The sequence below is a fragment of the Mizuhopecten yessoensis genome, unplaced genomic scaffold (genome assembly GCF_002113885.1).
Source record: "Mizuhopecten yessoensis strain PY_sf001 unplaced genomic scaffold, ASM211388v2 scaffold7087, whole genome shotgun sequence".
NCBI lineage: Eukaryota > Metazoa > Mollusca > Bivalvia > Pectinida > Pectinidae > Mizuhopecten > Mizuhopecten yessoensis.
This window is the reverse complement of record NW_018406874.1, coordinates 653,926-681,784: the sequence shown is the minus strand read 5'-3', so window position 1 is coordinate 681,784 and position 27,859 is coordinate 653,926. Positions and strand designations below refer to the sequence as shown.

The 27,859-nt window shown below is 36.6% G+C and overlaps 2 protein-coding genes across 2 annotated transcripts in view; one reads left to right on the top strand and one right to left on the bottom strand.

The window, feature by feature from the left end:
- Positions 1 to 1,175: 1,175 nt before the first annotated feature.
- Positions 1,176 to 27,859, top strand: part of LOC110453095 — a 42,194-nt gene continuing 15,510 nt past the window's right edge. Inside the window, exons 1-8 of the mRNA XM_021501931.1 lie at positions 1,176 to 1,344; positions 1,661 to 1,694; positions 7,519 to 8,091; positions 10,307 to 11,509; positions 15,224 to 15,817; positions 16,003 to 16,582; positions 20,436 to 20,522; positions 21,543 to 21,633. Of these exons, the coding sequence (XP_021357606.1) occupies positions 1,303 to 1,344; positions 1,661 to 1,694; positions 7,519 to 8,091; positions 10,307 to 11,509; positions 15,224 to 15,817; positions 16,003 to 16,582; positions 20,436 to 20,522; positions 21,543 to 21,633 (3,204 nt within the window). The 5' untranslated portion in view covers positions 1,176 to 1,302. The remainder of the gene's footprint in view (positions 1,345 to 1,660; positions 1,695 to 7,518; positions 8,092 to 10,306; positions 11,510 to 15,223; positions 15,818 to 16,002; positions 16,583 to 20,435; positions 20,523 to 21,542; positions 21,634 to 27,859) is intronic.
- LOC110453074 (collagen alpha-1(XII) chain-like) lies at positions 20,018 to 26,268 on the bottom strand. The gene is made up of 6 exons (XM_021501903.1): positions 26,065 to 26,268; positions 25,680 to 25,710; positions 24,071 to 24,649; positions 21,977 to 22,270; positions 21,153 to 21,731; positions 20,018 to 20,959 (listed from the first exon to the last, which is right to left on the bottom strand). Exons 1-6 carry the CDS (start codon positions 26,092 to 26,094, stop codon positions 20,403 to 20,405), a joined length of 2,070 nt encoding a protein of 689 aa, XP_021357578.1. The 5' UTR covers positions 26,095 to 26,268; the 3' UTR covers positions 20,018 to 20,402.

Here is a 27,859-nt window from a genome sequence, read left to right as displayed (position 1 = left end):
TCCCATTTTTCAAACTCATGAGGATACAAACGTTCGGAGTTGTCTTGTTATTTAAAGACAACATACCGTCGATACATCGAAAAGCGATACCTAGCATGGTCTTTGATACATGTCCTGATAATCTGTTCTGCGAAGCCAGCCACATTTGAAAGCTGGAAGGAGTCGGAAAAGTGTGTCAACATGTTGCTGGACAAATCTGGCCACCAAATTAACCAAGGCATTGTCACCATTTGTATGCAATCATTATCATTTCAATGTTGTTATGCTCCAGGTTATCTTTTGTCTTCCTTTTTCACCAAATGTGTTTCGAAATTGTTCTAAATCATATATTTGTATTGTAACTGGCCTTTCATGGAAAGATAGGGTATGGTAGTGTACATAACAGAACAGTTAAAACGTTCTGATAAAAGAAGTACACTCTTCCGGAACACCCGGTCTTATTCTACCTGTTACCTACCTAAATCTTTCCTTTGTTCATATTTGCCCTAGTTTATCTAATTTGAGTATGAATTATGATTTTGTTGACGCCTAAGTATTGTCTTGTTGCTTTTTTTGAGAAGAGGATATTCTAGATTGATCAAAATATTTTCCAGTTAGTATAAATTGTTATTTCATATATTAGAATGTATTTGGTAAAATACGTGAATGCATGGCTGTTATTGTGTTAGAATACACTTGGAAAAGTACGTTTATCATGTTTGTTAGAATACACTTGGAAAAGTACCGTTATTATATTTGTAAGAAAACACTTGGAATAGTACCGTCATACATAGTTGTTGCACTTGGAAACAGTAACGTTATACATGGTGGTTAAAATACTCTGGCAACATCCACTATTTCCATGCTTCAATAGAAATACAATAATGAAATACACAAAAGGCATTCTATAACATTTTGGACTGTGGATAAATAACATGTGAGATATCAGTTCATCAATTGGGAATCAACCTTGATGCGACCATGAGTAAAGGTTTGCAACTTGTGAGAAGGGAAAGACCAGATGACTTGACTTGGATGCACAATCGACCCCACCATGACCTGCATGTCTGCTCTCGTACACTACATTGTCTCACACTGTACAAATTATCACGCAGAATCAGGCTGACTTCATTCGTGGGTTGGCCTTCTACCGGAAAGTGGTACTCGAATATTAATCTCCACTCAGCGTACTTAGCAGGCATCCTATCGTGAAGGTGAAAATTATAACTGGTGACATCGCCCCCACAGACACATATATACTCGGCCCTGGCCACCACAGACCAAATCCGTCACAGGACCATTTGGCGACCAATACGTGACACCATGTGGTCCCCCATATTGATTGTAATGGCGATCTTGTTGATGGTAAGCTTATAACTAATGTGGTAGTTATTTAAATCAAAATTATCATATCGCCTTTTTCTCAACGAATGTATCCATATAAAGTAATATATTCTCCTTTGTTGAACAGGGGTATTACTTTCTCATAAAAATACCTTATCAAATATTATTAGTGGTTTCATAATCATTCTCAATCACTAACTTGTATCATATATATTTTTAGCAATTTATGCAATTTTGGACGTAGACTGCAATTTAAAGAATTTACTTATTTTCGATGAAAAAACCACGTACAACACTATTTTCTATGATTAGTTTTTTTCCTTTAATTTCTCTTCAGTTTGGAGTCGATGCTGCACCTCAGCCCACAGCCGGTAAGTTATATATTAAGTTCTTTCCGCCACGGAGACAATCGTGCGATTGTTTCTTTTGTTGTTCCTGCTGATTAGGTTTTTTTGTTGTTTAGAATGATTACAAGTTTCTGATGCTTTTCACGTCGTATTTTATCATATAAAATCTCCTATGTGCATTTAACAGTAACCGACTCTCATCACCGATATCAAACTTGATGTATTGTTTTATCATGTTTGTGGAGCAGTCATCGGTTGACAATCTGCGCGTCGAAAGGCATGATTGAACGAGTGAAACTATATAAGTGATATATGAGGACATTGTTTGCTGCGCATATTTAATGAAAACCTTTTAACAAATGAACGGAATATTGATAGACAGTCAAATATGCATGTAATGATAGCAAAAGGGGATAATGCAAAGCGATAGATTTTGATAAGGTAAAAGATTTGCTGTTTTATTTAACAAAAATATTTTAACAAAGATAAGGAAGGCACTAATTGTAGTATTTTACAATCAAATTCGTCCACGTTAACTTATCTAATATACTATGTTTGTTTTAAATCGATTGTACTTCATCCAATTTGATTTGTTTTCCCCTTTTGATTTGTACAAGTTCCAAATACATACCAAAGTTATAGAAACTATGGCCTCCCGTGTATCCTCTGTTGCTTTTGCTGTTTATTTTACGTTGGTGTATCCTCTGTTGCTGTGGTAGTTAATGTTTTACGTTGGTGTATCCTCTGTTGCTGTTGTAATTTAAATTTAACGTTGGTGTATCCTCTGTTGCTGTTGTAGTTTATGTTTTACGTTGGCGTATGCTCTGTTGCTGTTGTAGTTTATATTTTTACGTTGGTGTATCTTCTGTTGCTGTTGTAGTTTATATTTTACGTTTGTGTAGCCTCTGTTGCTGTTGTAGTTTATAATTTACGTTGTCGTATCTTCTGTTGCTGTTGTAGTTTATATTTTACGTTTGTGTAGCCTCTGTTGCTGTTGTAGTTTATAATTTACGTTGTCGTATCTTCTGTTGCTGTTGTAGTTTATATTTTTACGTTGGTGTATCTTCTGTTGCTGTTGTCGTTTATATTTTACGTTTGTGTAGCCTCTGTTGCTGTTGTAGTTTATAATTTACGTTGTCGTATCTTCTGTTGCTGTTGTAGTTTATATTTTACGTTGGTGTATCCTCTGTTGCTTTTGCTGTTTATTTTACGTTGGTGTATCCTCTGTTGCTGTGGTAGTTAATGTTTTACGTTGGTGTATCCTCTGTTGCTGTTGTAGTTTATTTTTTACGTTGGCGTATCCTCTGTTGCTGTTGTAGGTTATATTTTACGTTGGTGTATCCTCTGTTGCTGTTGTAGTTTATGTTTTACGTTGGCGTATGCTCTGTTGCTGTTGTAGTTTATATTTTTACGTTGGTGTATCTTCTGTTGCTGTTGTAGTTTATATTTTACGTTTGTGTAGCCTCTGTTGCTGTTGTAGTTTATAATTTACGTTGTCGTATCTTCTGTTGCTGTTGTAGTTTATATTTTACGTTGGTGTAGCCTCTGTTGCTGTTGTAGTTTATATTTTACGTTGGCGTATCCTCTGTTGCTGTTGTAGTTTATATTTTACGTCGGTGTATCCTCTGTTGCTGTTGTAGTTTATATTTTACGTTGGCGTATCCTCTGTTGCTGTTTTAGTTTATATTTTACGTTAGTGTATCCTCTGTTGCTTTTGCTTTTTATTTTACGTTGGCGTATCCTCTGTTGCTGTTGTAGGTTATATTTTACGTTAGTGTATCCTCTGTTGCTGTTGTAATTTAAATTTAACGTTGGTGTATCCTCTGTTGCTGTTGTAGTTTATTTTTTACGTTGGCGTATCCTCTGTTGCTGTTGTAGTTTATGTTTTACGTTGGCGTATACTCTGTTGCTGTTGTAGTTTATATTTTACTTTGGCGTATCCTCTGTTGCTGTTGTAGTTTATAGTTTACGTTGGCGTATCATCTGTTGATGTTGTAGTTTATATTTTACGTTGGTGTATCCTCTGTTGATGTTGTAGTTTATATTTTACCTTGGCGTATACTCTGTTGCTGTTGTAGTTTATGTTTACATACCAAAGTTATAGAAACTATGGCCTCCCGTGTATCCTCTGTTGCTTTTGCTGTTTATTTTACGTTGGTGTATCCTCTGTTGATGTTGTAGTTTATATTTTACCTTGGCGTATACTCTGTTGCTGTTGTAGTTTATGTTTACATACCAAAGTTATAGAAACTATGGCCTCCCGTGTATCCTCTGTTGCTTTTGCTGTTTATTTTACGTAGGCGTATCCTCTGCTGCTGTTGTAGTTTATAGTTTACGTTGGTGTATCTTCTGTTGCTGTTGTAGTTTATATTTTTACGTTGGTGTATCTTCTGTTGCTGTTGTCGTTTATATTTTACGTTTGTGTAGCCTCTGTTGCTGTTGTAGTTTATAATTTACGTTGTCGTATCTTCTGTTGCTGTTGTAGTTTATATTTTACGTTGGTCTAGCCTCTGTTGCTGTTGTAGTTTATAGTTAACGTTACCGTATCATCTATCGCTGCTGTAGGTTAAATTTTACCTTGGCGTATACTCTGTTGCTGTTGTAGTTTATGTTTAACGTTAGTGTATCCTCTGTTGCTGTTGTAGTTTATAGTTTACGTTGGAGTATCCTCTGTTGCCGTTGTAGTTTATATTTTTACGTTGGTGTATCTTCTGTTGCTGTTGTAGTTTATATTTTTACGTTGGTGTATCTTCTGTTGCTGTTGTAGTTTATATTTTACGTTGGTGTAGCCTCTGTTGCTGTTGTAGTTTATAGTTTACGTTGTCGTATCCTCTGTTGCTGTTGTAGTTTATATTTTACGTTGGTGTATCCTCTGTTGCTGTTGTAGTTTATGTTTTACGTTGGCGTATCCTCTGTTGCTGTTGTAGTTTATATTTTACGTTGGCGTATCCTCTGTTGCTGTTTTAGTTTGTATTGTTACGTTGGTGTATCCCTCGACCCTGATTTTTTTTTTAAAATAATACAAAGAAATCGCTAGCATTCCAAAGCTAAGCTAAATAATACTCCAGCTTCTTGGGCAAAATCTAGATTTATTCGGAATGAAGTTATTGCATTAGTCCGGAAAGCTAAAGATACAAATTATCTAAACTTCAATCTTCTTTAATTGATAAGTCCATACCCCCGAAAAACGGTGGCGTATTGCAAAATTGGCTATAAATTTCAAAAACAAAAGGGAAAACGACTCTCCATTGGTTATCAACGCCGAACTGAAAATCCACCCTATAGATAAAGCCTGAAGACCAATCTTTTAACGACTACTTAACTTCGATTTCCGTAACTGAAAAAAAATGTTGTCCCCGACACCGACATTACTTTTCAAAAATAGACATATCCGAACAGCACATTGCTTATCAACCTTTACTCAATACTAAAAAACCTTCAGGCCCTGATGGTATCTCTCCAAAGTTCATAAAAGGGGTTTTCCAATCTCTTGTGAAACAACTGCCGGAAAGCTACCAAATAGATGGGAAAATGCTCATGTTACCCCAATTTATAAGGGTAACGTAGATAGAAGTGATCCATCCAACTATAAACCCAATATCTGTTATCCCTATATTCAGCAAGCTGTCTGAAAAAAATAGTTTTTAAGTATATGTTCAATTACTTCTCAAGATATAACATTATTTCTAAGAATCAGTCAGGATTTTACCTAAGGATTCCACAGTGTATCAACTATTAATTATATACGATGAAATTATAAAACATATAGACAAAGGCAAAGAGGTCATAATGAATTTCTGTGATATTAGCAAAGCCTTTGACAGAGTTTGGCATGACGGTCTAATCTATAAACTGAAAAATATGATATATGTTATAATATGTAGAATGGTTCACATCATACCTTCATGATAGGCAACAGCGAGTGGTCATAGCTGCTGGGTTTAAGTCTAATTAGAAAACATTACAGGTAGGGGACCTCAAGGTTCAATCCTCGGTCCATTTTTGTTTTTATTATATATAAATGATGAATTGGCCTCAAACGTCAAACTATTTGCTGATGACACCTCCTTTTAGGGTCTGAATGAAGGAGACGGGCAAAAATGTGCTAATATATTAAATGACGATCTAAGGAAAATTTCAATCTGAGCTAGAAAATGGGGAATTATCTTTAATCCAGATAAAACTGTAGCCCTGCTCTTCTCGAGGCGGGTTGACTCTGAGACACTGCATCCTAACCTATATTTTGATGAACCACCAATTATCAATGTTTCTAATCATAAACACCTAGGTTTGTTTTTCAATAGCAAGGTTAATTGGTAATTAATATACTTAGAATGTTGAAATACAAAATTTATTGAAATTCACTTGCAACTATATTATATCACATCCATACGTCCAATTCTGGAATACGCAAATATTATATGGGCAAACTGTACACAGAATGAATGCAATATCTTGGAGTCTATCCAACTAGAAGCAGCACGTATTATTGCAGGGTTAAGACGTGGAACAAGTCATGATATCTTATATAGAGAATCTGGTTTTATAACACATAATGGAAGAAGACATTTGCATAAAACCATTACTTTTCATAAAATATATAATAAGAAATGCCCCTCTCATGTCTATGCTATAATTCAACAGTACATTAACAACAATACTGACAATTTCCATCTTCGCCACAATAAAATTATTGCTGTTCCTATACCTAGAACTCTGTTATATACTGCCGGTTTTTCTCCGAAACTGATGTCTGAATGGAATATTCCAACTTGCCTGTTTCCCACAATGACATCAATTGGAAAAATAAAAAGATATTTTTTACACTGATTCTCAACCCCAATGTACTGATATTTCTTAAATACCATGGTGATCGAAAAATTAAATTATACCTTTTGTCAACTTAGAAACTGTGCCAGTAACCTGAATTCAGATCTATTTGAATATCACCTAATTGATACCCCTGCCTGCTTATGTAATGTTCCTGCTGAGGATTGTTATCACTTCTTTCTCAACTGATCTGCATATATTAATCAAATGCAAGTTACTTACTTGTTTATCTTTTTTCACGACTTTGCTGTGTGGAATGATACAAGCACATACTTGTACTATGTGCTGTCTACCAGCATCATTTGCCTACTTTTTGTATAATTTAGTTTCTGTAACAACAGTTTCCAAAAACATAATAATGACATACTAGTACAATTATCAATAGATATATAATATTTAAGCATTGAACTGTTTTTGTATGGTATTTATGATCTATTTGAATGACACAGCTTTGCAAGCAAACAAATCATAATGCGCGCTATAGATCATAAATACCATACAAAAACAGTTCAATACTTATATTTACGTTTTCTCTGCCTCTTATGTTCTTTTTCAACTTATAATTTATATTTAAAATTAAAAATGCCCGCCTTATCGACAGTCCACACAATTTCGTTCAATAGTTTGAACAGCGTATTGTCGCGTGCTGATTGGCAAACAAAGTAGTACTTTNCGTCATGTTTATTTATATTGGACATTGTAGTTTCTGTCAGTGTTGTATTAATACGCTTAGAATTGTGTCTCGTGATGCATGGTAATTAAAGTCCCATCAACGACACAGCTTTCAAAGAGGCTATATAGTGACAATGCCATGCAAATGTAAATAGATATGTTTTACCATTACTTCAATTCAATATGATGTGAGTAAACTGTTTATTACTGTTAGGAGAGGACGCTCATAGGCTTTGCCTGTTGCCCGATTCCTTCGTATCTAAGTTTAACAATAAATATTCTAAAATGAAAAGAAAAAGAAAAAGAAAAGAAACTATGTTAAGATCTGATTTCTCTGTTTATACAGTCACACAATGTGCTCCAATGGACGTCGTGTTCCTGCTGGATAGCTCTAAGAGTGTTAGGGGCCAAGACTTTGACAAACAGCTTAAGTTCGCCAATGATATAGTTGACCGACTAGATGTTGGGCCGGGACCGAACCAGACCAGGGTCGGTGTCATCAGTATTGGTTACACGTACCTGCTTCAGTTCTACCTGCAGACACACAAAACCAGGGAGGATGTCAAAACGGCTATTAGTCATATCCGACATCGCTTCTCGTACGAAACCAACACAGGTGCCTCCATCCGATTCATGACACGGTACATGTTCCGACCATTCTTTGGCGGCCGACCAGGTGCAACACGAGTCGCCATTGTCATAACGGACGGACTGTCCCAGGATCAAAAGAGTACCAGGTTCGAGGCTCTCCTCGCTAGGAAAAAGGGCATCAAGATGTTTGCCATCGGTGTCGGACTGAAGAAAGAAAGCGAACTTCTCAGCATTGGTAACTGGCCTACTGACGACTATGTGTTCAAGGTGGACAGCTTTGATGCTCTTCCTTCTGTTATATTCAATTTGCCAAAGTCCTCTTGTGAAGGTGAGTACATTTATCTATCGATTTATGCATTGAAAGATTCACTAGGATATTTATATAAACATATGCAAATCATTTCAGTACCAATTATTCGCAGGCAAAGAAGCCTATGAAGGGAATGCAAAACAAAGTTTCCTATCAAGGTTTTGGTTATGATATTATTTTTTTGTTTTTTGTGTCTTAGAAGTCTGTAAAGCATTTTTTTTTTTTTTGCGTCAACTATTGGTACATTTTTTCTATGTGTATGATCATATGGTATACGTTGTAACGAGCAGACATACGCCTTATGGATCCAGATTATTTATTTACAATATCACATATGTATCCAGCGGTTTCAAAATCCAGTCTCTTGAGATGTCAATAAAACTGATTAGATAAATGATGTTTGGCTTTAAGCCTGCGACTTATTGCACTCTCATTTTATATATTTTGGAAACTGGACATCGGGATCATGAAATCGATTTCCCCCCACACTTTGAGGATTTTATTTCTTTTAAACAAAAAAGCCAAACCCTGGAACTGCATTTCTTCATTTTCTTTATGTTCCTCTTGTCATTTAAGCATTATCTTGGATAATCATTCTCATTGGTTTAAAAGCAATTTTGCTGGCTGATTAAAAAACCCATTTTAGTGACACTTAAGCCCACATAGATGACACTTCATAAACAATGAGTACAGAAGAGATCCTGACAAGCAGCATGCTCTCTGATAGGTCCAGACAAGTCCTTTTATCTTATACTTGACACAGAAACGACTTGCTCTCACACTTGAAAAATGAATTCTGTCGATGAGCAAAGAAAAACATGCATAATGATGTTTTTAAGGGTATACTCCTGTTCTTGTCTTACAAAATAGACAGATCACATCCTCTGAAAGATCGCGATCAATCGTATCTACGTTGTGTGATACTAGACATGTCCTTGACCTGTCAATGAGGCTCCAAAGACTGTCTATTAAAACGTACTATATACCCTTTATAGGTCCTAGATATGTACCATGTGCCCTTTATAGGTCCTAGATATGTACCATGTATCCTTTATAGGTCCTAGATATGTACAATGTGCCCTTTATAGGTCCTAGATATGTACCAAATACCCCGTATAGGTCCTAGATATGTATCACGTACCCTGTATAGGTCCTAGATATTTACCATATACTCTTTATAGGTAATAGATACGTGCCACATACCATTTAAAGGTATAGATACGTACCATATACCCTTTATAGGTAATAGATACGTACCACATACCATTTAAAGGTATAGATACGTACCATATACCATGTATAGGTCCTAAATACGTGCCACATACCATTTAAAGGTCTAGATATGTACTATATACCCTGTATAGGTCCTAAATACGTACCATATACCCTTTGTAGGTCCTAGATACGTACCATATACCCTTTACAGAACTTATATATGAATTACAACACTGACTTTAACAGCAAACTGTTACACGGAAAAGATGCAGATAACATTTATTACGCTTTATATTAGGATTATAACACAGATACTTAGCAAACGGTTTAAACACTTACTATATAATAGTATACAAATTAAAAACAATTCAATACATATTCAATAATTCCTCAAGAGAAGAAACATTTTCGATTTTCGAGTAAAACTTTCACTTATAGGTATTTCATGTGTGAAAATGTCGTTTTCTAAATAAAAATATGTCATTTAACTGTAATTTTGGTGACGATGTATTTTTTCTAAAACTTCCTTGTTTAAGTCATTGAAATGGTGGGCGTGGTACATGACACACGCTATGTCGCAGGAGACTTAGTGTATGAACAGATTTCCGATAGTGTCAGTCTTTATATATCAGAATTTCCCGTTTAAAGCGTGAACTCCAGGAAACTAATACTAGAACCGACACTAGAAACAAGGGTTTTGTTTATGCTTACAGTATCTCTCTAATTGACCTACTTGTAGAATCCACGATCTTCAAGCATTTCTCCATTTTAATCTCTCCGAACAAAATGGTTCATAATGTTCAGTTGTTTTCAGTAGTAAATGCTACCGGACCTAATATACAATATTATTTGTTTCATTCATTAATTTGATATACGAGACATTTATAATTACATTAATTCATGAAATAAGAGAAATGAAAGATTCAATTTCGTATATTATGTTTCAATAACTATTTTAATTTATAGAAAAAACATGTATTCTCATGTATAACGATGTTTCTTTCTTGTCTTGATGCAGTGGCTGCCATGACAACACAACGTCCAGTACCAACAAAACGATTCACACTCGCGCCGCTCATCTTCAACACGTTAAAATTTGTGCCACCAAAGACACGTGCCCCCATGACTCCTGCGCTGTCATCAGACAAACAGACATACAGAAATTCTTTATTTCCTGTTGTTAGAGATTACAAATTACGCGGTCAATATTTATCCAAAACAACTACAAATCCACAATCTACAATAGCACCAACAAACCGTGGCCCATATCCAGCTGGGTCGACCACAAACCCACCATCTACACCAGCACCAACAACTCGTGGTTCAGATTTAACCAATTCAACCACAAACCCGCCATCTACACCAGCACCGACAACTCATGGTTTAGATTTAACCGATTCAACCACAAACCCGCCATCTACACCAGCACCGACAACTCGTGGTTCAGATTTAACCGATTCAACCACAAACCCGCCATCTACACCATCACCGACAAGTCATGGTTCAGATTTAACCGATTCAACCACAAACCTACCATCTACACCAGCACCGACAACTCGTGGTTCAGATTTAACCGATTCAACCACAAACCCGCCATCAACACCAGCACCGACAACTCATGGTTCAGATTTAACCGATTCAACCACGAACCCGCCATCTACACCAGCACCGACAACTCGTGGTTCAAATTTAACCGATTCAACCACTAACCCGCCATCTACACCAGCACCGACAACTCGTAGCGCGTCTTCATCCGATTCAACAACAGTTTTTTCTTCAACAAAATCACCCTCAACCAGTGATTCGTCCACCAAATCTTCACATCAACCACAAGAACCTGTTTCAGACGCACCATTTTCAGTTGAGCAAGCCCCTGAGGATTTATTTGGTATGTCAGAATTTAACGAACCAGTAGAGATCAGCAACGCTCCGACAAAGACGGTGTCTGAGACAAGAGTAATAAACTACCGGCCTTTTAAGAAGCAAATTAAGAAACATTTCAAGAAAAAGCGAAAGGGCAATGATGTATCCAACGTGATCACTAACAACAAATACAGACGTGGCCCGGCTCCACGTCAACAAATGGCTGAACTTCAGTACGACGACACGATGGAAAACGACAGGAGGATTTGGTCAATGATGATGGGGTCTCCCTCAGCACTGGACAATCTCTCCAACAAGCTGTCTCGTGACGTAGCTATTGCAGACGAGCCGAAACAATGTAAGTATCCAAGAAATAGAATGTCCTGCCGAAACAGTGTAAGTATTCCAGAAATAGAATGTACTGCCGAAACAATGTAAGTACCCCTGAAATAGATTGTACTGCCGAAACAATGTAAGTAACACAGAAATATAATGTACTGCCGAAACAATGTAAGTAACACAGAAATATAATGTACTGCCGAAACAATGTAAGTAACACAGAAATAGATTGTACTGCCGAAACAATTTAAGTAACCCAGAAAAAGAATGTTCTGCCGAAACAATGTAAGTATCCCAGAAATAGAATGTACTGCCGAAACAATGTAAGTATCCCAGAAATAGATTGTACTGCCGAAACAATGTAAGTAACCCAGACATGAAATGTACTGCTGTCAACGAAAAAGAATCGAAATTGACATAGACAATAGTTAAAGTTTATATAAGGCGGTTAAGCTTCAGTAAAGAAGTATACAGATATAAGTAACAGTGTATGATGTTTCATACTTCTATAGTGAATTTCACAAAGAGGCCGACAGGTGACAGGATATGTAAGTATATGCGAATGTGTAGATATTGAGAAGGTTATAAATACTAACTGGCGTATACATATACGCAGGTACATCTTCCAGACAACACAGAAGATATGTTCAGAGTTACACAGTTCTTTCTTCGTAGTTGTATTTAATTAATTGATGAAGCGGGCAGATTAATACGACACTGATTATGGTGTATAAGATTGTGTTACACGGTCAGTGATAGGATTACTGATACATAAATAATGGTGTATAACATTGTGTTACATGGTCAGTGATAGGTTTACTGATAAATAAGTAACGGGGTATAACAATGTGTTACATGGTCAGTGATAGGATTACTGATAAATAAGTAACGGTGTATAACAATGTGTTACATGGTCGGTGATAGGATTACTGATACATAAGTAATGGTGTATAACATTGTGTTACACGGTCAGTGATAGGATTACTGATACATAAATAATGGTGTATAACATTGTGTTACATGGTCAGTGATAGGATTTCTGATACATAAGTAATGGTGTATAACAATGTGTTACACGGTCAGTGATAGGATTACTGCTACATAAATAATGGTGTATAACATTGTGTTACAGGTCAGTGATAGGATTACTGATACATAAGTAATGGTGTATAACAATGTGTTACACGGTCAGCGATAGGATTACTGATACATAAGTAATAGTGTTTAACATTGTGTTACACAGTCAGTGATATGATTACTGCTAAATAAATAATGGTGTATACCATTGTGTTACATGGTCATTTATAGGGTTACTGATACATAAGTAATGGTGTACAACAATGTGTTACACGGTCAGTGTTAGTATTACTGATCCATAAGTAATGGTGTATAACAATGTGTTACGCGGTCAGTGTTAGGATTACTGATACCTAAGTAATGGTGTATAACAATGTGTTCCACGGTCAGTGTTAGGATCACTGATACATAAGTAATGGTGTAATACAATGTTATACACCATTACTTATGGATCAGTAATCCTAACACTGACCGTGTAACAAAATGTTATACACCATTACTTATGTATAAGTAATCCTATCACTGACCGTGTAACACAATCTTATACACCATTACTTATGTATCATTAATCCTATCACTGACCATGTAACACAATGTTATACACCATTACTTAGGTATCAGTAATCCTATCATTGACCGTGTAACACAATGTTATACACCGTTACTTATGTATAAGTAATCCTATCACTGACCGTGTAACACATTGGTATACACCATTACTTATGTATCAGTACTCCTATCACTGACCGTGTAACACATTGGTATACACCATTACTTATGTATCATTAATCCTATCACTGACCATGTAACACAATCTTATAAACCATTACTTATGTATCAGTAATCCTACCACTGACCTGTAACACAATGTTATACACAATTACTTATGTATCAGTAACCCTATCACCGACCGTGTAACACAATGTTATACACCATAACTTATGTATCAGTAATCCTAACACCGACCGTGTAACACATTGTTATACACAATTACTTATGTATCAGTAACCCTATCACTGACCATGTAACACAATGTTATACACCATTACTAATGTATCAGTAATCCTAACACTGACAGTGTAACACATTGTTATACACAATTACTTATGTATCAGTAATCCTATCGCTGACCGTGTAACACATTGTTATACTCCATTACTTATGTATCAGTAATCCTACCACTGACCTGTAACACAATGTTATACACAATTACTTATGTATCAGTAATCCTAACCCTGACCGTGTAACACATTGTTATACATCATTATTTATGTATCAGTAATCCTACCACTGACCTGTAACACAATGTTATACACCATTACTTGTGTATCAGTAATCCTAACACTGACCGTGTAGCACATTGTTATACACCATTACTTATGGATCAGTAATCCTAACACTGACCGTGTAACAAAATGTTATACACCATTACTTATGTATAAGTAATCCTAACACTGACCGTGAAACACATTGTTATACACCATTACTTATGGATCAGTAATCCTATCACTGACCGTGTAACGCAATGTTATACACCATTATTTATGTAGCAGTAATCCTATCACTGACCGTGTAATACAATGGAAGACACCATTACTTATGTATCAGTAATCCTACCACTGACCTGTAACACAATGTTATACACCATTACTGATACATAAGTAATGGTGTACAACAATGTGTTACACGGTCAGTGTTTGGATTACTGATACATAATTAATGGTGTATAACATTGTGTTACATGGTCAGTGATAGGATTACTGATTACTTAAGTAATGGTGTGGAAGTCCCTCCTCTGCGAATGAAAATCTATATTTTCAACTTCTGTAATATGACTGTCGTTTTCATAGTTTCTGACGGTTAAGTCCTATTATTCGGACATTTTTCTTACAGTGGATTATAACATTTTGAAAATGGCTTGATTTCGCCAACCTATTTTCAGAATGTTCTATTTTGCCCCCTGTGCCTGTTGTGTTTCCATGCCGCATTAAGGTTCAAATCCTTCCTTGTAAATTTCGTTACCCATTTTACGTCATTCTCCTTCAATTTCGCCCTACATATCGTAAAGACGTAGAGAGAACTAGTACATGGTATGTATGTTACCATACTCAAAAGACAAGTGGTCACGGGGCGTCTACTGTACTTATAAACCGGAAAAGGCACATCATGGCGGAGGTTAAAAGGACGCTGTCCTTCATCTGCCTCCTTCCTATGAAAGGCATTCAGCCTGCCCGAGCTCATTAGTGGAGAAATAATTGTACAAATATTTCGTGTGCACACCGGTATTTGAAATAATTGAATATATGATAAATGAAACATTTAATAGAAACCATGTCATACCAATGTTAAATATCGCTTCACCAGTAATAACATATCTTTTCTATAGATAAATACAACTGGTTAGGAATAATCGTCACTAGATAAAGTGTCGTATATAACCAGGTATCTAAATAAACAGTCTCCTATGAAAGGATGCTGTTTAAATTGAAGGTGGATAGGAAAATAATTCAGCTTATTTTCTGCAACTATGGAGAAGATTTGTGAAAACAGTCAATTTTGTTTTGTATTTGTTGATAAAAAAACCCGGTTAGTACTGATACGCCGATTGTTTGATTTTGTCGAGTTTCTGATGTTGTTTCATCCATTGTTTTTACAGACTGTGGCGGTAAGAATGCTGACGTGTTCTTTGCCCTTGATTCCTCAAATAGCATCTGGCCAGAGGACTTCAAGAAACAGCTTCAGTTCGTCACCGATCTCGTTGACACGTTTGACTTCAGGAATAACAAAACCAGGGTCGGCATCATAGTATATAGTACAGACATTCACATGAAGGTGGCGCTGCAGTCGGGCTGGACAAAGGAGCAGATCAAGCGACAGATTAGTAATATAGAATATGTAAGCGGACTGACCAATACTTCAGATGCCATACGATTCATCCGCTCTTATGGTTTTACTGAGGCAAATGAAAGGGAAGACACTATTAAAATAGCGATCATTCTGACTGACGGAATTTCACGTGACCCCTTAGCAACAAAGCGCGAGTCCGTACTGAGTAGAGAAGAAGGCATCAAGCTGTTTGCTATAGGAATCGGTAAAGACATCCAAAGGACAGAACTAAAGCGCATTGCAAACGATCCAGACGACAAGTATGTGTTTAACGTCAGCAGCTTTGATGCACTAGCCTCAATCAGGAGTATCGTAGCTGTCAGTGCGTGTGGGGTAGTTCCGGATCAACCGAGCAATCTTTTATGTGAGTTGCAAACAAAAATTGATGAGAAAACGTATTTTAAAAAGATAAGAAAGATGTCGTTTATATATTTTCGAAATTAATCAACATCTTTCGGAATATAACGATTTATCGGTAAAAACAACTTTGGATGTTAATCAATATTTGAATATGACAGTTTCTAATCAATGTGTTTTATTTATTTACAGACTGCGGTGCCGATTCCTTAGCTGACGTCATATTTGTTTACGACGCTGCTGGCCTTGGTGCCCGCAAGGCACGCTTGCTTACGTCATTTGTACACGACGTCAAGCGGGGTCTGCAAACCGCCCCGGACGGGTTGAGGATAGGCCGCAGATCTGACAACTGTCCCTCCAACAGTAACATTGACCTGACAACTGACACCAACCTTCGAGCATTCAATAGCATCCAATTCCCTGGAATTGAAACGTTACTCGGTCAACTTCGAATGGTATTCCCAAATAGATTAGATGCCAAGAACTTAGCCGTTGTATTTGTAGACGAAAGTACGCAAAACATTGAGTTGGCAACCAGGGTTTTGAAAGGAGATGTAAACTTCCATGTCATGGTGGTTGCCATAGGTGACCTGTCGTTAGCCAGACTGGCCAGTGACCTTGCCTCCTTGCCCCACAATGACTACTTGATGAACGTTCCCTCGTATATGTCACTTGGTGCTTACCGATACGAGTTCCTCCAGAAGCTCTGCTATCTCATCACAAACGAGCCAATGTATTTACGAGATGCTAGAGTCAGGGAAACGCGTAACCTGTAAAACAGACGACTTCAACAGAACTGAAATCAGTTTGCCGACTCTTATTCACAAGATGCAACCGGTAATGCAAACATAGTTTTTACGGGCAACGTTTACATTACCACATGCAGGAAAAATGTAGATAATTTGTGTCATTTAAAGATGTTAATAAACTTGCTGGTCGATTGGCTTTCTTACGGATGACTGCAACACTTATCGCTCTGTTTCACAAAGACTTAAGGGCGAAACCTATATTTTATTGTTCATCAGATACGAAAAATAACAATACATGTACCTGTGTTAAATTAGGTAGAATATTTCGTCCGCAAAAGGACGTATGATCCTAACGATCCGAAACACTAGGCGGAATGATTTCGCTGAAAGGACCGGACCGCTTCAGAAACTATGAAATACTCGAATTGTCACAAAAAACAGCGTGATCGTTTGCAAGTGTCAAATTTATTTACTTATCGAATTTGTACCGCAACTAAGTAATGCACGGGGACAGGAATGGAGTGAAAGACATATCGAAAGAGAGTGCAAAAAGGGAGAGAACCGCAATAGATTTTCTTTGTAAAAACTGTATATGAATGTATGATTATATACTTTGTTATTTTAGTATTTATATAAAACAATAAAGATAAAACAATGAGAAAATGTGGATTATTTTGCTTTTGTTCACATTTTAAGTTAGCACACAAATTATTTAACGAATCACTAACACAAAAACACTGATCAATAAAACTGATTCGTGCCATTTTTTGTCTGAAATGATTATGCATCGGGTTCAAAGCTTTTACATCTTGCAAGTGGTTTAAAATTTTATGAAAGAAATCAATTATTCTAGTATAAACATTAAGTAAATTATAGCAATCAATAATATGTGTAGTTCTTTTTATTTACTTTTTACAGACAGGCATTGCTGTCATACATCCTTTCACCAAGTTATATTGTTTAAAACATTTTTATTGACAGAGCTTTTGGTCGACATAATCACTAGTATAGAATGACAACAATTTCTTTGACTTACGAATACCACCTCAGTCAATTTTAGAAACACCAATAAATACGTATATTTACAATAATCATATCTTCTAAACGACTTTAGAAATAAACCTTGAAACGTTGCTTGGTCCCAACTTTTCCGTCAATATTTGCCATGACGTTGAACATATACAACTACAGTATACAAAATCATAAACAAACCTAAAACATAACATCAGATGCGCTACCAAAGTATCGGAGTGGACATCAAACGTTTTTGAAAGTATGCACGACGTTTGTCCATACAGAAGTAGTCCACCTATAAAAAAGGATTGATTAAAGTTTATTCACTATTTACTAGAAAATTCAACACAGTAATACAATTTATTATAGTGCAATTTCAGAGGATGATTAAACAAGCTTAGCGCTTATATATATTACCTGTGTTGACGCTGTTAATCATTAACATGAAACCATTATGCTATACTATTATCATATAATGTCAGAATCGAAAATACGATAAAAAACGAATATTGATGGGCTAATAAAAAACGTATTTTGAACTCAAAACAATGAAACAATGGCAGAACATAAACTAAATTGTATTGAGATCCTCGAAAAAGTACAAGGAGAATAAATTAAGGTGTTACATAAGGGTAGGCGTCTTCTGACTTATCCGCTACACTTGCTGTGTAAATCTATGTTAAATCCAAGTGATGTCACGACCTCAAAGTGAGTAACGGAGTAGTGTCAAGTTGACAGCGTAACAACAAGACACACCATGGAGCATTATCACAAACGTCGATTAGTATGAGGAGGTTGAAAGATAGAGTTGTCCTGCTGAGCTCATTATCCTCGACAAATCATCGGGTAAGGCAATCAAAAATATCATCTCTCCGGCTTGGAGATTTCTCTGTCACACCCTCAAGCTAGGGGAAGATTCTTTTCATCAGTCGTTATCAATGTCTATTTCTCGTAACGCTTTATAGTAAATTCGTGCGTCAGTTTGCGACTACAGTCACTAACAAAGGCGGCATATTCCGAACATGCCTTTGAATATCGAATCAAATGCGCCATGTAAACACCACAGGGAGAAGGAATATACCTCTGGAGAGAGGTCCATAGTACCATTATTAAATCATCAGGTTGTCATACTGCGTAGTAGTAAGTGGTCCATGATGGGCATGTATGGTGTAAGTATGGATCGAGACATGTATGGTGTAAGTATGTATCGAGATAAGTGCAAAACGTCGGCTTTAAAATCTTGCTACTGAATTCAACACAGACATTACCAATTATTTTCTCGACTTTGTCTTCAATATACATCATCCTTACTTTTGTTTGTCGTGTTTTCCACAAATATGCTTCAAAATAGGTCACACTCATTATATTATATTTGAATAGACGTTAGATTTTCTTGAATAAGAAAGCTGCCGTGTTAAGAGAAGGCGGCGTTCCTCCAGTTAAGTATGCGGTATGGAAGTGTATTGAGAGGAATAGCCAATGGTTCTGAAAGATGAAACCTTTTTTAGGAAAGAATTGTAAAGATCGAACAAAGTTTATTTTTAATTCTTCAAATCCCCATGCCATAAGTTACACTTCTAGAGCATGCAGTGTCACGATACGACTATAACCCTGATTTTAAACGTACGAAGGACTACAGTAAAAAGTCAGGATAATATCGCGGGCGACTCTGCTGAAACTAGCAGTGTCAGCGATAAAACATTTGTGGTATAAATGTATTTGAAATTTCAGAATCTGTTCAAACAAATAGGTCATGTCATGATCAGGTATAACAGATATCCGAAGGGGTAGTACAATTTTATACAGTTTCACGTAAAACTATTATTTATTCTTTCGAAAAATTGGAAAAGAGGATTTTGTTCTGCTGTTGCAGGGTTTTGTTTTAATTGAACAGCCTGTAGGAAATAGATTGGAATAGCTGCAATAAATGACAAGAAAGATGACAAAAGTAACTGAGGAGAAAACAATAGGAAAGACATCATGAACGCCATTAAAACCGATAGCGAAACCAGGTGTTCACGAAAAAGGTTTACCTACGATTGGTCCGTGGAACGACATTCATTTGTGCCCAGCGTAGGTTGAATCATCTGTTATAGGCAACCCTACAAATGAAGCTTAGTTTCCATTTGTCACCTAGACATTTTTTATCCGGTAATCCTAATCATTACTGACAACTTGCATTGAATGAGCTGCAATATGTGAACTCAATTGGATGCAGTACTTAATAGTTAATACTGCGGAAAGGAAGGCTATCCATCCTGTAGTTAAATTGTTGTTTGTCATTCGGTGAGTGGGAGTATGTGTATGAGTAGTTTTATAACAAATAACACTGTTTATTACATACATGTATAGAGTGCTCACTGACGGGTATGACTGGTAAAGCTTAAGCACTCATATCATTATAATTAGGAATGTGACGGATCTTAATTAAAACAAAAGGCAAAATTCTTTTAAGTGTTTAATTTACAAAAAATATGTAAAAATATAAAAAATGGTTGTAGTCATAACATAACATCTTTGACCAAGAACAAGAATAAAACGAGTTACAAAACAACAAACATAAACAATTCACCGGCAATATACCAATATAACTTGGAGTTACCTCCCTTGGCTTGGTTGTGATTTAACAATTTTGTAGTTCTGGGTCTACCTTTGGCAGTATTGTTCCAATCAAATCGCCCACATACGATCTCATCTTGATCTGTCTCATTTGTATCTATTGTTTGAATTAACACTTCTATAAATAGCAATGACAATAGAAGAAGAACCAATATGAGAAATGAATTAAATGGGTACAGATATCAATGGACGGCAACGTTGTAGCGTAAATTACAATTTGATATGGAAAAATTCCACGTCCAGGACCGGGCAGAGTAACTCCAGGAATGCGTCCTTGTATGAGAACAACTCCCTGTACGTCGGTACCCGGATGAAGGTGTTGTGTGACAGGTAGGGGATAACTGTAGACTCGTCCGCTCCGATCACAACCGTGACGAAATGCGTATCCGGAGACTTTGCCATTTGTTTCACAACTTCGTTGATGTTGTGAAGCCTACTATCAAGGAACACGACGGCAACGGATTTGGCGCCTATTCTGCCGCCATTTGGAGAAGAGAAACCGGAAGCACGAAGTTTTCTTATCAAATCGGTGATACCTGGAAGTACCTGGTTAGACCAAACGTGGATATCGGCGGGTGATGAGAGTGCGCTGTACGCATCATTCAAGCAATCGTATAACATGCGTCCTATGCGGACGTTTCCGGAGGGGATGTCTAAACTCTGGACAATCTTGGCGACAAATTTGGAAATGTAGTTGGTTTTCATCTGTCCGAGGGAAAGAACATCATACATGAAAACGACATCCGACATATCCCGGCTTCCACAAACTGTAAAACATAAAAGCCATTCATGTACAAATTATCATCTAACATGAATATTTTTATATCTTAATTTATTCATTTATTCTATCCGTTTTTGTCAATACAATTCATTTTGACTTTGCTTCTCTTGGTTTTGTTTTGTTTTCATGTTCTTTTTTTATATCAAAACACAACGTGGTCATTTTTAATCAGTACTTACGTTTTTCAATATCCACTTCACACGTCCGTGATGCCAGAAGATCTTTGATGGAATCCAATGCTCTGAAGCTCCTCACCTGGAACACGTACTTATCATGGGGTTTGTTACCAATGTTTTGGAGTTCCTCAAGTTGGGCGCCGTTTCCTATACCAATGGCAAATAAATATATTCCTTGGTCACGGGCAAGTTCTGATTCCTGTTTTGTCAGGAGTTGGTCACGCGACAGTCCATCAGTGAGGACGATGATAATGTGTGCGACGCCCTCCCGTCTTCTCTCCTCAGTAAAACCTCTTTCTCTGACAAATCGGATGGCATCTGCCGTATTTGTAGTACCATAAGAATAAGGGATTCTCTGAATAGCTTCTGATAAACTGTTTGCGTCGTTTGCAGATCCGAGAGGAACGTCAAGATTGTACTCGTTACTGAAGGTGACCACTCCAACTCGGGTCTTGTCCTGCGAGATGTCAAACCGGGAAACCATGTTCTTGACAAATGTCTTCTGGCGCTGGAAATTAAACCTTCCAATACTGGTTGAGGAATCCATCAGGATGTAAATATCAGCTGGCTTTCCGGTGCAGGCTAACGATTAGAAATGAAAAAGCATGTTTAGTGTCACATTTACATTATTAAATCAAATCTCGAATAATGATTGATATTTTAAACATTATAATATTAAACGGATAAAATGTATGATTCAACGTATTTGTTCCTGAACTATGAAATAAGCATCATTGTATCACATCGCCAATACAGAAGGATAATCTAAAAATGACTAAAACAGGAAATCTACTCAGAAACCTTGTCGCTCCGGAATGGCATCTTACCTTTGATGAAGAATCCCGGGTCAATATCCCCGATAGGTGGGAGTGGCCATGATGTTGTCCTTCGTGGTGTGTATCGGTAGTATGGGGTTGTACGCGGAGCTCGTGTTGTGGTGGTAGTTGTAGCCATTTGAGTTGTAGGTCTAGCAGTTATAGGCCTAGCTGTTGTAGGTCTATCTGTTGTAGGTTTAGCAGTTGTAGGCCTAGCAGTTGTAGGTCTAGCTGTTATAGGCCTAGCTGTTGTAGGTCTAGGGGTGGGGGTAGTGGTGGTGGGAACAATACTTCTTGTTGAAGACCCTGGAAAATGCAAAACAATAAAAATCATAACGCTAAACAACAACAAAAACCAATACAAAGTCAGGCCTGAATTAAGATGGAATTTGTTTCCATTCTTGTTCACGAAATGGGAACAGGTTTTTATTTACCCAATGTACGTTTCCAGTAATTGTATTTAATTTGTGATTCTAAGATGTTTATATCTAGAGTATCACTTGCTTAAGAACGTGCTAACAGTGCCAATAAGAATTATCATAATACATACATAATGTATGGAACGCTAGGTTCCCCCTCACGCATGCTGACTAATATTTTGTTTATTATTTATGACACACATATTTTATCTACTTCTGTTCCGGTATTTCTGCATCGTTGCAGACATCACTATACTTTTGGCATCCACTCGATCATAAAGGCGAGTTAACTCAACAACCAGAACAATGGTAAACTAAGAGACTGTAGAGTTCGACTGTTGTTTATAATTCCTACCACGAGCTGACCTATGACCCTACATACGTTAGTCTGTCACGCCGGACTGACACTGCGTGCAGTCTGTACAGGAACTGTAGGCGGTAATGACTTATGTTTCCGGTTCTCTACACGACACCGCAATGTATTCCTAATGTAAGGTAATTCAAAATAGATAAACGTCCTATACATTAGCCTATAGAAAGGTAGTTTAGAGAACCATCGTTTATGCTAGACTTACAAAGCAGAGCTACAAAAGAATTCCATATACAGGATTATCAGAGATTGTTGGACCCTTCCCAGTGCTAGAATGTACAGATTGTCGGGTAAGAAAATTCTCTTCTAAACTAGATTATAACTTTAATAAAAGTTGCATACTTATTAAGTATTCTTTTTTTTATATTTATATCATTGCGTTTTATTTAAAATGCAGTAAATATATACATGACACCTTTCTTCAATAATAAATAAACGAACATTTCCTCCATTTGAGTGTTACGAAAGCTGATATATAAGCAAAACACATCTTTCTTAAATGATTTGTATATGGGACTCTTCCCTATTAAAGCATCTCTGGAGATATATGATTATGTAAAATCGTAAAAAAATGATTTTAATGATACTTGAATCCTACAATGTTACTTAATATGACCGGACTAAACAAGGCACGAAGGGTTTACAATATGCTAACTATTGATAAGGTTCACCGTATCCTCTTCAGCATTGGTTTTACGAACAGGAACTTGCCTATCACTGACAAAGCATATTAGATATGATCAAAGACCTGAGTGTATAATGTTTACTAGTATGATGAGTAGGTCTACTTATACACTTACTCATATCAACTCCAAAGGCTGGTTTAATTGGTCAACCTCCGCAAACTTGTATACATGAGTTTGAGTGCCCAATATAACAGGACTAAGTATACAATAAATGTTTGTTTGAATGATATCTTAATTAATGATGTAGATATTTGCCGTGAACGGCACTCTGTGAACTTCATTAGATCTCTTCAAAATCTTTTTACGAAACATTCATAAAAATTTAGTGCTCCTTATTTATTCGGTAATGAGATATTTTTTTACGCAATGTCGCAAGTATTCAGTAATGAGGTATATTTTGTAACCTGAACGGTCGACTGTCATAACGGGAAACGTTACAAACAGTTTTGAAGTCTATCACTCAGCTTTATATTATTATAAATCAAACGCTTTTAATATGGAATGTCTCTGAACCTAGAAACAATGTTGACAAAGCGCCCCCATAGCATTGCCAATTACATTAAACTTATAATTATACAATGGAGCTATATTTTTGGTTTGGAGCTAACGTTACCGATGCTACCGTAATTACCTCTACAAGCACGCTGTTTGAAGACATCCTTCTCGTGGAGCAGTGCGTCGTAGTTGTCCACATAGAAGAAGTACCTGTCGTCAGGGTCACTAGCAATCCCTCGTAGCTCGCTCTCCTTAACGTTCGGTCCCACCCCGATGGCATATATCTCGATGTCCTTTTCCTGAGCCGCCATGGCAGCCTTGAGTGTCTCTGTTGACCTCTGAGACTTCCCGTCCGTGATGACAATAGCGATGTGAGGCATGTTTTCCCTACCCCCATTACCCCGCGTGAACATGCGCGAGGACATGAATCGTATTGCCGGTCCGGTATTAGTCATACTTCCTTGTCTGTGTCGGATCCTCTTGATGGCGGCCTTTACGTCGATGACGTTTTTGTATCTGTTGAGTTTAAATATGACGTAGTGGTTCCTGGCGAAGGTCATAACCGCCACTCTGGTATCGTTAGGACTAACGTTGAACTGGCTGACCACACTGTCAACAAACTCAAGCTGCTTCGTAAAGTCCTTAGTCCAGATACTACTCGACGTGTCCAGTACAAACACCACATCGGCGGCCTCGTCACATAGGGACTCCGTGGCTGTAACACAACAATAGGCAATTAAAGAGAGAGTCATCAGAATATTCAGGATTGTAATATCCTCGCTCTGTTTTTACGTGTTTATCCAGAAGTCTTTATATATTTGAATGTCATGGTCATAACAGTGTACATAATTAATTGTTTATAATTCAGAATATCTATCACAACCTTGGCATTGTCTCAAACAAGTTCTCATTCAAACACTTTTTATGAAACAACCTTCAGCAAGTTTTATATGAGAACATCGAATAAAACGGATCTGATGTTCTTTTTTTTTATCAAAAGTTAGACAAAATATGGAGGATTACACATTTTGTGAATAAAGAAATGTTTAATAAAAAAGGACAAAAGTTTTGGCCTTGAATTTGTGATTATCATCTTATATGACTAATACGTTGAGTAACAACCACGTAGAACTATATACAGACATATCACATGTGCAATGAAACTCTTTTATTTTTTTATCCATGTAATTTATGTCGCGAAGCATGTATAAACATGTTCTGTGTTGTTTAGGCTAGCATATGAATGAAAGCGCACCTGTTCGGTAATTCGGCAAAATTCTCATTACACGTAACAAATTACAAAGTTGACGCATGAATAAGTTGTGTCACAATCTTATGACAAAATGCTTAAATAGTCTAGGCATTGAAGTCTTTTTCAATTCGATCAGAAAAGTAATTTCCTAAAATTCAATTTCATGTTTTACAAAAAAAACCACCCATCATTGCCTGTCGAATGAGGAATTTGAATTCAGCCAATTTGTTTTTCTAACTTTTTAAGCCCCCTTCCCAAATTCCACGCTGTTTTCAAACATAACAAAGCTAACACATGAATAGCTTGTGTCAAAACAGCCAAACAAATTAAAGTCTAAATGCGATTCAATCCAATTTCATTAAAACTACGATTCGGAATAGAAATGTTGAATGAACAACTTTGACAATTTACATTAAATTGACGTTGTGAAAACAAAACAAAAATATAATAATGATACGTTGTAACACTTATAGAATTAAAAAAAAATACATACTTCTTCGTTGAGCATACACTTGCAGGATTGCCTATGAAAGCAAAACAAACACAAATAAACATTTTGCTGTAAGTGTGATACTTTTTGTCAGACAATGAAGGCATACTATATTATTTTAAATATCAATGTTATAAATTCATGATCGCATGTCATCCTGATTGTGAAATAAGGTATAAATACTTATTCTAAATGTTCTTTATAGGGTTGGCAATTATCAAGTCTACTTTCCGTTTGTCTTTTTTAGATTACTTGTGTAATGCATCAAAGGACTTTCACATAGTCTTTATATTTTTCTAATTTAACACTTTATGAAAACTGTTGTTTTCCTGTACAAACAAAGAGTTAAAACGATCGAGGATAACAAAGAATAATAGCCAATGCTTACCAACGCTGCAAACAACAGGAACAGCTTCATTTTGGCAAAGGTTTGCTTTCAGTTCCCGGGCTGTATAGACCAGTTAGCTGGACTTGCGGTTGAAATGAATGATGAAGATGGGTTTTAGATCTTATTTATATACAAGCGTATGATTCATTTGATAAAAGTAACCCACGCGTAATTATTAAGTATGGGAATAGAAGGGTGTCGGCGTTCATTTTCCCACGAACAGTCTCAGGTAGGTACATCGTATATGGGATAAACTCCTCCCTCCTCACATCCTATTGGTTATACACCTGTCAATCACTTAAAAAGATACGATAGTCTACACATCTACGTGGTGCGTAGTATGATACACACTTGCTTTCATTGTTCCCATCTACGGCATCCCCTTAGCCTATCGCCCTCCGCTTCCTCAGCTAGGAAGCTGTGGTAGTATGAATGGAGCGTGAGGTCATCTAAGGAAGAAAAAGTTTCTGATGATTGACGACCCTTACTATGTAATGAATGTGAATCAATCGCTCGACTTACTCAAGATGATCAGTGATAACATAGTTTGGGGATTATAGTAGGAATGTGTGATTTCATAAAATCAATCTAGAAGGTTCTAAGCATGTTTTTAATTTTTAATTTCAATGCTTACACGGTGTCTTCCATCTTCATCATACCTCAGTCAGTACAGATTAATTCGTTAATCTTAGGATTCCTCAACATGTCTAAGGGGAGGAATATATATACATGTTACCCATCCCTCTGATTGCCCGTAGTAATAGGGTGTTATAGGGACGGAGTGTTTCGACGCTACTCTGACTGCTGGCTTTATTGACACTGCACATCGCGACGAAGTGAGTTGCTTTCAGCGGGTTATTAACGAGACACTTGCCATTTGTACTCTTTGCTTGACGAAGGTAACAGGCGATTTCGAAAGCTCGCAGTTTTTAATTATTGTTACTGTTAAATTCAACATGCCGTTTTGCATTTGTCATTTTATATGCCATAAGTGAGTCTATTTTAAAAAGGAACGCAATAACAAACATTAGCAAATCATAACCTACACGTAATGTTGAAATCAATCTCATCATCACAAATGACTTTTGTTCTCAAACAAGCTACGTGTGTATCTTGTAACTCGTTGAGATCATGCGGCACAATCAAATGTTAAGTCTAGACATTTAGAAATGGAGATCGGATTCAGTTCCCTTCAAATATTCACCAAATCATTGATATAATGAGTTTTAGTATAAGAACGAATCTTATGCATACGGGCCTTCTGTTTTTTTTTTTATATACTATTGGTTCCAATACTCTGTCATATATCTCAGATGTTTTTGATGATTCTCAACAACAATACCTTGTTTCCCATCTGTTAGGTGATTATTTGAGATAATTGGGCCTGACCTTCGTTTTATGCGTCTTCGGTTCCTGTTGTCGTTATTTCAACATTTTGGTGTGTGTGTGATTCGGTACGTGTGTATGTACGCTGTGTTAAAAGGTAGTTCACTATCCTTCATGTCAGTTTTTTAAGGCGTCTTTCTGACGTGATTTCAACTTCCTGTTTCAGCAATCATCCAGATATACATTTTATTCCGTATCTTGATAACCTTCTTACAAAAATTATAGAGAAAAAATGTTTCATTTCTAAAAAGAAAAACAACTTACTTGGGTTTTGTTATTGCATATATCAGTAAAAAAAGAAATTAGAAAACAATAGCCACAATCCGTTATTTCAAACGGTAACTTCAAACAGAAACTTACATTCTCTTTATAACTATTTAGTCTAGTTAAACCTTTTGGAATCGATATG

What these genes read in the sequence shown, in the direction of transcription:
- LOC110453074 (XM_021501903.1), bottom strand. Translation starts at nt 26,094, where the DNA reads ATGAAGCTGTTCCTGTTGTTTGCAGCGTTG. An exon ending in TCCTGTTGTTTGCAGCGTTG is followed by an intron (nt 25,711 to 26,064) that starts GTAAGCATTGGC and finishes TTGCTTTCATAG; the next exon opens with GCAATCCTGCAAGTGTATGC. An exon ending in CAAACAGCGTGCTTGTAGAG is followed by an intron (nt 22,271 to 24,070) that starts GTAATTACGGTA and finishes TGCATTTTCCAG; the next exon opens with GGTCTTCAACAAGAAGTATT.